This window comes from Canis aureus, chromosome 21 (assembly GCF_053574225.1).
Source record: "Canis aureus isolate CA01 chromosome 21, VMU_Caureus_v.1.0, whole genome shotgun sequence".
Lineage (NCBI taxonomy): Eukaryota > Metazoa > Chordata > Mammalia > Carnivora > Canidae > Canis > Canis aureus.
In genome coordinates, this window is record NC_135631.1 from 15,905,412 (window position 1) to 15,916,652 (window position 11,241).

General features: G+C 37.1%; 1 protein-coding gene across 1 annotated transcript; it reads left to right on the top strand.

Moving 5' to 3' along the window:
• The first annotated feature begins 7,747 nt into the window (after positions 1 to 7,747).
• On the top strand, positions 7,748 to 8,659 carry LOC144293313 (olfactory receptor 5D14). The gene has a single exon (XM_077864397.1). It carries the CDS (start codon positions 7,748 to 7,750, stop codon positions 8,657 to 8,659), a length of 912 nt encoding a protein of 303 aa, XP_077720523.1.
• The last annotated feature ends 2,582 nt before the right edge of the window (positions 8,660 to 11,241 follow it).

Consider the following 11,241-nt stretch of genomic DNA (forward strand, 5'->3'; position numbering starts at 1 on the left):
AGATTTGTATTTCCATCAGAGGTTTGATTTATTGTATTGAGAATTGTTTGATGCTTCTTGTAGAGAAGATGACTTAAATTGTTTAGTCAATTCACTGGATTTTAAAATCTATTGTTGTAATAAGCCACTTTTTTGGTCATTTGATTTCTGTTCACTTAAATGTTTAGTAAAAGAGCCATGAATCATATGTGAAGTAACATAGTGCTGTGAGTTGAAAAGCATCCCTTAAAATATCCATGCACATCCAGAAGCTCAGAATGTAACCTCATTTGAGGGCAGCCCAGGTGGCTCAGCGGTATAGCACTGCCTTCAGCCCAGGGCATGATCCTGGAGACCCGGAATCAAGTCCCATGTCAGGCTTCCTGCATGGAGCCTGCTTCTTCCTCTGCCTATGTCTTTGCCTCTCTCTTTGTTTCTCTCCTGAATAAATAAATAAAATCTTAAAAAAAAAAAAAAAAGGAATGTAACCTCATTTGAAAAATAGGATCTTTGTAGATGTAATTAAGATAATGATTGAGGTGAGATTACACTGGATTAGGGCAGGCCCTAAATCCAATGAGGATGTCCTTATAAGAAACAGAAAAAGCGAGACATAGAGAAGGCTTTGTGAAGATTGGGATTTTGTTGCTACCAATCAGGGCGCCCTAGGAGGATGCAAGGAAGGACTCTCCCCTAGCATCTTCAGGGGGAGCATGAGCCTACTTGCACCTTGATTTCAGGCTTCTAGTCTCAAGAACTATGAAGCAATGCATTTCCATTGGTTTAAGCCACCACATTTATGATAATTTAGTGCAGCAACTCTAAGAAACTTATTCAAAGGTAAATATCAGACCATAAAATCCAAATCTCTTGAATTGCCTATTGGCATGGTAAATCACTTTTGAACTCTTCTTCAGTACTATATAAGCAATTGAGAATATTAAGGTTATGGAGGATTTCTGAAAAGTGGTAGCCAAGTAGGAATGTAAATATGGAAGAATTAGTTAATGAGCCTGGAGGTGCTCTTTCTAAGACCTGGCCGACTTCTTTGCTCCTTCTTCCAAGAGCCTCTTGTACTTTTATTATAGTATAGGAAGTGATGTGAAACATGATAACTTTAAATATCAAGTAAAAGTTATTTTACATGAATTTATAAAAGGACTACCAAAGGGACTAAAAACAAAAACAAAAACAAAAAAATCAGATCAGTTATCTCACAGGTCTCACACCTGATGTGTCAAACCTGATTTCGTAGATGCTGTTTACTAACATTGTGAATGTTGTACTACATTTCAAGCATAGTTTGTATGATTCCTGTTTTGCTTTTAAGGTTAATCTTTAGTTAATTGCACATTTTACTTGCTGGTATCGCATCATCTGCCAGACAAAATGGCATGGTTGCAACTGCTTTGATTGAAATGTTCTCTAAAATTGATTATTCAGGGGCACCTGGGTAGCTCAGTTGGTCAAGCAAGCGTCTGCCTTCAGCTCAGTGTTCTGGGATTCCTGGGACTGAGTTCCCAGTTGGGGCTCCCTGCTTAGTAAGGAGTCCGGTTCCCCCTCTCCCTCTGCTCCTTCCTGCCTCATGCTCTCTCTCGCCTCCTCACTTTCTCAAATAAATAAATAAATAAATAAATAAATAAATAAATAAAATCTTAAAATAATCAATTATTCCTTTGTTGGTTTTAACCCAGTGACTGACTTAGGGAAAAAAAATAAAATAAAAATGCTATGCTTGTTTCTTTCTTGCTAATCATGGTTTGTATCACACAAGGTTCCCAGGGTATACACTGCAGATATGCAATATTGTTGCTCTATATCTCCTTAAAGATAATAATAATTGCATCTCCAAAAGCAAGTGTGCTTACCTTAAATATGACTTTTTAATTTCATCTTATACTGCAAACATAACAAGAACCTTGGTTTTACATGTGAAAACAAATAATTATGAAACATAAAATAAGTAGGTGCCCTACTTTTAATTTTCCTCACTTACAAATTAGAGATTCCACGTAACTTTACCACATTATTCTGACTAATTGCTAATATACTGTATGGCACAAATTCCAGATTATGCAACTCAAGGTTTGTTTTTCTCTGGGAAATGAAACAACTTTCTGTTTTAATGTACCGGGGAGGACTGTATGATTCTCTTTCTCCATGTGTGTGCAATGTTTTGTTTTTAAAGGATACAAAATAAATACACTCCTCTTCCAACCTTTATGACAAAGTAAGCATTATCAGTCACTACCTTACAGAATTAATTGATTTATTATATACTTTGTGGTACATTGGCTTACCAATGAAGAAAGGATGAATTCTCTTTGTACTTAGGTTGTTTGTGAATAAAAGAGGAAAGGAGGAGATCAGCAACCATGAAGAGAAAGGCAGAAAAAAATACATATGTTCATTTATTTATTTTTAGTTTAGTCATATATCTTGCCAAATCACCAGAACTTCTATTAAGCCAAAGGTATCAAAACTAGTGATTTTTGCACTTTATTCATACAGATCATCTGGGGGGGGGGGGTGGTATAAAATGCAGATTTTGGTGCAGAGGGCATGTTAGGGGCCCAATATTCTGCATTTCTAATAGATGTCCAAACGATGCTGGTGATAGCAGCCATTAGACCACAGTCTGGGTAGCAAGACTTTAGCCCAACAGATTTTATTTTAAACAAATTCTGCTGGTGTAGACTCATATCTAACTGTGTATGGAGCCCATAGAGCGCCTATAAAATAAACTCCTGTTTCTCCTTTCTTACATTGGCAACAATTTGAATAATCATAAAAATGATTTTAATTATGTTTAAAATAAAAGTGATTTTAATTATGAAACCTTAATAATTGCACAAACTTTGTAACGAGCACAGTTTTGTAAATATATGAAACATTTAAATAGAAAAATAAAAGTTTTGTCATCTTGTGGTCCTAATATACTAGCCTTTAAAATACCTTTGAATAACTTAAGTCTTTGCAGACAAAGTTTCTGCAAGAGTGAGCCAGGTGAGGAAGAGTAGGACAGGGAATCAGAAAGGTAGGAAACATGATCAAGCAGGGCTTTTTAGCACATTTTAAGAAATTTGGCTTTTACTTCAAATGAAATAGGGAATCACTGCAGGGGTTTATAAGAGTGATTTGGTCTAATTGAAATTTTAAAAGAAAAACCCTGGATGATGTTCAGAACAAGCTGTGAGATGAGAGAAAGGGTAGAAAGGGTAGAAAGTATTTAGAAGTCCATATAGTGCACAAAAGATAATGGATTTTGGTGTTCTCTCTTGCCTTCTAAACCGCATGCAATTCTTTCTCTCTGCATATAAATATTTTTCTATATATTATATTTATATTTTAATTTTTTAATAATAAAGATTTATTTATTTATTTTATAGAGAAAGAAAGAGAGAGTGCAAGAGAGGGGTGTGGGAGGGGCAGAGGGAGAGAGAGAATATTAAGCAGGCTCCATGCCCCAGTATGGAGCCCCATATAGGGCTCGATCTCACAACCCTGAGATCATGACCTGAGTTGAAATCAACAATTGGGAGTTTAACCGATTGAGCCACCCAGGTGCCCCTATATTTTATTTTTTGATATTGTTAACATATAATGTTATATTAGTTTCAGGTGTACAGCATAGTGATGTAGCAATTATATACATTGTGAAATGCTCACAATGATAACTATGCTTATCAAGGTGAGCATTTTCCAATTTTGCAGATGTATTTTGTTCTGGAGAAACTCAGGCACATATGCACAAAAAGAGATATACAGAAGTGTTCAGTTGTATGTGGCATATAATGACAAAATTGAAAATAGCCTAATTAGAAATAAAAGGAATGGTCATAGGGGCACCTGGGTGGCTCAGTCAGTTAAGCATCTGCCTTTGGCTCAGGTCATGATCCTGTACTAAACTGTACAAAACTGATCCCAGGGTCCTAGGATCCAGACCCGCATCCGGTTCCCTGCTCGATGAAGAGCCTACTTCTCACTTTCCCCCCATCCGTGCTTTTTTTTTTTCTCTGTCTCTCTCTTGCTAGCTCTCTCTTTCTCTTAAATAAATAAATAAAATCTTTAAAAAAATAATGGTTATAATTATATGATTGAACTCTTTACAAGTTAAAATGATTGTAGTAGAGAAAATGTACCAGTTTGTTTTAAACCTCAGAAATATCCATATCATTTATATACTTTGAAAGTATAACGAATACTATGTATTCTCATGAGTATTCACATAGGTACAAAATGAATTATGTGGGAATGAAAATCACCCAGTTAAAGATGAAATTTTTCAACCAGGGGAGAGAAGGGGCTGAGATAGCAGTAAGTTATGAAAGGGTCTTTAATCCAAGCTGTAATGTAATGTTCAAAAAAAAAAAAAGCAAATATATACTTTTTTTTTATCAGCCACTTAGGGCTTTAAAGTTGAAAGTATAACATGAAGCATATATCATTTGCTGAGGGAACAACACAGAATTTAGTGGCTACAAGCAATGTGTTCTTTCTCACCACTCTGTGGGCTGACTACAGGATTTTTATTTTGAGAGAGAGAATGAGTGGAGAGAGATGGAGAGAGAGAATCTCAAGCAGGCTCTATCCCCAGTGTGGAGCCCAATGCAGTCTTGATCACATGACATTGAGATCATGACCTGAGCGGAAATCAAGGAGCTCCTGACTGCAGGATTCTTCTGTCAGTCTCACTTGGGCTCATCATGTGGCTGCGATCATTCGGGAGCTCCAGCAGGACTTAAAACTTTAAATGACGTCACTCCTCCATTAGGTGACTTAGAGCAGACTGGCTGCAGCACCCCAGTTTCTCCCACAGAGGCTCTTATCTGCTCGTAGGTTACACTAGCTTCCTTATGTGGTGATCTCAGTACAGTTTGTAGAGCCTGGAGGTGGAAGTTGTAAGGCATCTTTGTGCCTCTACTTCAGAATCTATGTAGCATCACTCCCAGTGCTTTTTTTTTTTTTTTTTTTTTTTTTTTGGTGAAATGAGTCACAATTCCAGCTTTGTGGATCCATGACTGTGTTCCCTAGTGGAAACATTATTCTTTTTCTGCAGTTCATGGGTTCTTACCAGGAGCATATATTTAGCAGGTGGATCATTAAGGATAGTAGGTATAAAAGCCGCTTCCATTTCTACCCTGAACCCATAAATTCTGGGTCCCACAAATTATTGGAGAAATAGCCATGTATCCTGGTTTCAGACTTAGAGTACATAACACATTCTGGAGGTGATTATTCCAGCCTTCTAAAGTATTGATAACACAGCTTGCCCATTTATAACCAAGTCTAAAAACAGCAACAACAACAAACTACTCCAATGTCACAAGCATACTTCTTGAATTTCTGAATATTAGATGAATTTTTCTTCTTTGCTGTTTTTCTGGAAAACCACAGGGCAGGATTGGAGCCCTACAATGGTTTGTTTTCCTGTGTGGTGCCCGAGTATCATATCACGCAGAAACATCTGAAAATAAGGCCCAGCTGTTTTCTTCCATATTTGGGTTGTCGTCATAGGGAATGACTCATGAGACTACAAGTTCAGGCTTTGAAGGAGAAAGCAATACAACAAGAGTATGGACTGTGGATGGACTGTGGGTATCTGGATCACTTGCTCATGCAATTTACTTCTGTCTTCAGGAACAGGAGTGTTGCTAACTGCTGCGCATGCCTAATGTTATGGATTAGTGAGATAGACAACACCCAGTTCATGATGGAGAGTGTAGGTTGCAGAGTAACTTGGTAGCCTCCTGTCACGTCCTTCAGTCTTTATTAGGCTCCAAGAAAAAATCAGAAGCTGTTTCTCAAAAGGTGAATAGCTATCTGCAAAGGAAGTTAATGCTTTGCTTTAAAATTCTAAAGGTGTGATTTCTTTTTTAAAAAAAAACTATTTATTTATTCATGAGAAACATGGAGAGAGAGAGGCAGACACACAGGCAGAGGGAGAAGCAGCCTCCCTGCAAGGAGCCCAATGAGGACTCGATCCCAGGACCCCGGGATCACACCCTGAGCCAAAGACAGACGCTCAACCACTGAGCCACGAGGCATCCCTTAAAGACATGATTTCTAATTCACTATCGAGGCTTATCCAAAATTCTGAATAACTCGTTGTTTGCAAATACAGCTCAATGGTAGTTACGTAGGTTGGGTCATGTGGTGAAAATAGCACAGCAGCTGGCTCACAGACTAGACTTGTTAGAGTTTTCTCTTGTTTCAGGACCCACTCAAAAAGGACAGGTTTTTGGGTAACTTTGTAAATGGGTAGGAGTAACTTGCCTAAAATTGATATATGGCCTTTGCAAAATCAAGGAGCTCGCTGAACTGAAGCAGGGTTAGGGAAATACTATCTCACCTTAGTTTTTTCATTCATCCAGACGGCATTTTAATTATGTGCCAACAAAGCCTGGTAATCAATTTCAAGCTGCAATTTTTCCATGTAATTTCAAGGAAATTTTAGTCATTAAAAATTCTACACATCACCTGGCTTTTGGCTTAATTACCTGTTTTGATGCTTGTGAGGAATAAGTTGCTAGTGATTCTCTAGAGTTTGAGTCCCCAGGGCTACAGGGTTAGATACAACAGCCTTGGTGGCCCAGTCATACTCAGCTTACAGAGAAACAGGGGGTAGTGGTCTGTTTCTCTGTAGCAGGTAGGTTTATTTAGGTTTTCTGCAAAATGGTGGGGATATCATTTTCCTGATATGGTAACTAGGGCCTTCTTTTATTTTATTTTTCATATTAAGTCACTGTAAGCCAGTGAAGCTGATTGTGAAGCCAACAATATTAATGAAATTAGCACTCCAGGAAAGTTAACACTCATGGAAACATTTGGCTTTAAGTCAATTTCCAATCATTTTACAAAAAAAAAAAAAAAATAGAATAAACTTACCAGCTGGAAATAGGTATTTATTCATATCCTCTTTAAATACACCTGAAGTTGGCATATAAACATTCTCGCAAAAATGAGAATGTGTTAATTCTGAGAGGACTCCTACCTGGTGAATCTTGGGGCCCATAAGACTTATCTATACAATGCCTGACCTATAAAAGAAGCTAACATTTTGGGTCTAAATCTTAATAAAGTGTACGTTCCCCTCACAAGTCAAAAGGATGCATTGTCCTTCTGAATCCTCAGGAACTCACCTATTTGATGAGAGAAGCAGCCTTTACTAAACAAAAGATATTAAGATGGGATTGCTATGCTATTTCCTAGATTTCTCTAACATTTTGCTTTGACCTTAGATTTTGTTTTGTTTTGTTTTGCTGTGACCTTAGAAAAGAAACATACCCTCTTAAAGATTTTAACTGATTTGTGTGTATAGGTAAAGTATAATAGCAATATATGTTCAAGGGCAAACTGTTCACATTTTTTTCAGACTCTTTCACTAGTTTATGCATCTACATGCAAACTTTTACTATCAATTATGTGCATGTTATGCTACTAGAAAATGTGTGAATGTACACACTGCAATATGGTATTTCTTTCTTACGGAAACACAAAGTGCGATGGAAATGCCGAGACATTTCAGAGTCTCAGCTCAGAAACTGCTTATACCCCTAGCAGTGATCTGCATGAGGCATGTTCTGTATGGAAAGGATAACTCTTGCTTCTCTTTTTATGTCTACAAAAAATGTCATGCCTTTTTGTCACTAACTCCACAAAACTTCTCTTTGACAGAAACAACCTCTTCCCCGACACCCCCCTCCCCAACCCCCAATCTCCTTTCAAGGGCACTGTGGTGATGGCTGTAAGAAATCTGAGTGTGGAGATGACCTTTGCCCTCTTGGGTTTCGCGGATTACCCAGAGCTTCAGATTCCTCTCTTCCTCTTGTTTCTGATCATGTACATTATCACCGTGGTAGGAAATCTTGGGATGATAGTAATCATCAAGATTAACCCCAAATTTCACACTCCCATGTACTTTTTCCTCAGCCACCTTTCTTTTGTTGATTTTTGTTACTCTTCCATCGTTACTCCCAAGCTGCTTGAGAACCTGGTCATGGAGGATAAAAACATCTTCTACTTTAGCTGCATGTTGCAGTACTTCTTGTCCTGCACTGCTGTGGTGACGGAATCCTTCCTGCTGGCAGTGATGGCCTATGATCGCTTTGTGGCCATTTGCAACCCTCTGCTTTATTCAGTGGTCATGTCGCAGAGGCTCTGTGCCCTGCTGGTGTCTGGGTCGTATCTCTGGGGTATGTTTGGTCCCTTGGTACTCCTCTGCTATGCTCTCCAGCTAAACTTTTCTGGACATAACACAATCAACCATTTTTTCTGTGAATACACAGCTCTCATTGCTGTCTCCAGCTCAGACATACTCATTCCCCACCTGCTGCTTTTTGGCTTTGCCACTTTCAATGAGGTGAGTACACTGCTGATCATCCTCACTTCATACACTTTTATATTCGTGACTGTACTAAATATCCATTCTGCCAGTGGGCGTCGCAAAGCCTTCTCCACCTGTGCCTCCCACCTGACTGCCATTACCATCTTCCACGGGACCATCCTATCCCTCTACTGTGTGCCCAACTCCAAAAACTCCAGGCAAACAGTCAAAGTGGCCTCTGTATTTTATACAGTGGTCAACCCTATGCTGAACCCTCTGATCTACAGCCTGAGGAATAAAGATGTGAAAGATGCCCTCCGGAAATTAATAGACACAAAAGTCCCATTCCACTGAACGAATCTCAAAAGATGTTTTTAATCCCAATGAACAATGGGGACAGAGGTCTGTAAAACCCTTAGCATATATTTGCATGAGGTTTTTATATATGACTTTGATGTTAATACATTGTGACTTGGTAAGCTCAAATCCCTTGAAAAAGGGGATTCTTCAAAAAGTTAATTCTTTTGATCCATAAAGCCTCTATTTCTTCAAATTGCCTAAAAAGAAACACATAAAATATTACGAAGCCCAATAGTTGGCTCAATGTGGGAGAATAAAGTTATTGAAGGATCATATAAACTCACCATAGGAAGGTCTTGCTGATTTGTTACTGCATATGAATGAGTTCCTTGCCTTTAAAATCATGTGTGTGGTAGTCACTGAAGCATTGTCTTTGCTGGAAGATGAAGATGGATATCCTGATTCTTTTTTGACACCTTCATTCCCTGGTCTCCTGTATTCTATGAATGGATGGTCTTATACTTCAAACAGCTTGTGTTGAGAAGTCTACAGAGCAAAGACAATTATACCTATTATGCAGATAATGACACAGAGTTTCAAGAAACTAGTCTAGAAATGACTGAATGATCGATCTATGATCAAAGCATCTCAACTCTGTTGACTGTAAATCTGGTCATGATAGACTTTCATGTCCTTTCATGATAGTAAGCTTTCATGATAATAGACTAAGGTGATCAGTCTGAGAGGTCACAGAAGTCTGTGTTGTCTTAGATTATCTGGGATAATCTCTGGAGTCATTTCAATATTCCTACATTATGCTTGGATAGGATTACTCAGAAGGCTGCGTTCCCGGTATTATCAGGTCTGGAAATCTCTACAAGCATAATCTAGTCTAGTTCATATGTATTAGGCCTGGGATGAAGGCAATATATGTTCTACCTGGGAATATTGAGGAATCATTTAAAAATTTCTGTTCTAATATTTATAAGAGTGGCTAAACAAGCACAAATATCTGGTAAAAAACACTTTAAAAATTAAATTAAATTATAATAGGGGGCAGCCCGAGTGGCTCAGCAGTTTAGCGCCACCTTTAGCTCAAGGCCTGATCCTGAAGTCCCGGGATCCAGTCCCACATCAAGCTCCCTGCATGGAACCTGCTTCTCTCTCTGCCTGTGTCTCTGCCTCTCTCTCTCTCTTTCTCTCTCTCAATCTCTCTCTCTCTTTTTCTCTCTCTGTATCTCTCATGAATAAATAAAATCTCTTAAAAATTATAATAGGAAGGATAACCTTATTTTAAATTTAAAGTTATTGTTATTAAAAACAGTGTCGTATTGGGATAAATAGAGAGCCATATGGGGAAAAAAAGATAAAACTAGATCTTTTCCTTATTTCACACACCAAAAGAGAGTTTTAAAAGCAAGTTTAAAACTTGGATTACATGAATATACACAACTTCTTGACAAAACAACAAAAAAGAGATTAAAATGACAAATGAAAAGCTAAGAAAAAATCACTACTTATGTCACATATAGTAGAGAAAAAAATGACAATCTTACATGAAAATAAACAATCTATATAAAAGGAATAAAAATAGCCTTTAAACATTTGAAGAGTTTTTCAAGCTGACTCAAAATAATAGAAATACAGATGAAATCTGCCCTGAGCTATCACTTCTCACCTATCAGAATGAAAGAAATACAAAAATTTAATGACCTTTCCTATAAGTGAATGCACAGGGAAATAGACATTTAATGCATTGGGGTCAGGAAGATCACATGTTCTATATGATAGAAGCTCCAACTTATATACGCATTCATCCTCTTTCAAACATTCATGGTTCTAGGAATCATCCCCCAAAATAGAGTAGCAGAAAAGCTAAAAGTAACGTACTCCCTAGCATTATTCATAATAACAATAGACTGGATGCAATCCAACATAATGGTGGTTAAATATCCTATGGGTCCCAGTAAAAAAGTGTCTGGTTGTGAAAATGGGAAGAGGAAGGCTTTTATTTATTGCCATAGAGGACTTTTTCCATATTCTCAGTATATTTTCTTAAGTGAATAAAGACAAGATGTAGAAAAGTTTTTTCTGATATGATAACTTGTGTGAAAGAGAAGGAAGGATAAAACAAAAGTTGATAAGGATAGGAAGAGATGAAAGAAAACTCTTTGGAATGTACCTTATAATAGAGCTTTGATTTAGGGGAAATATAACACTGGACATATTTTAAAAGACATACATTTAGGTCAAAAAGTAAAATTAGTTTTAAATTTATTTAAAACTTGAAAATAGATAATAATGAATCTGTTTATAATGTTGGAAACATGATCGATCACATGGTGTAAAACATTTTTTTCTAAAGGGCAGCACTTAGAGTATACCTTCTCATTATGCAATGTTTATTTTAGTATAAGTAAATATTAAAATGCCATTGAAACTAAAGTTGTCAGCATAAAAGAAAAATTATAGCTCTAAAGAAAAGGTAAATAAAAAACTTTTTCATCTTAATTTGAATTAGAAATCTAGTTCAAAACTATTTTTTTCGCTCTTGTAAATAATATCACTAATAATGACAACCCAGTAGCAATGAATACCCAAATTTTCTCTGAAAGGAAATATTTGCTTTCTAAATA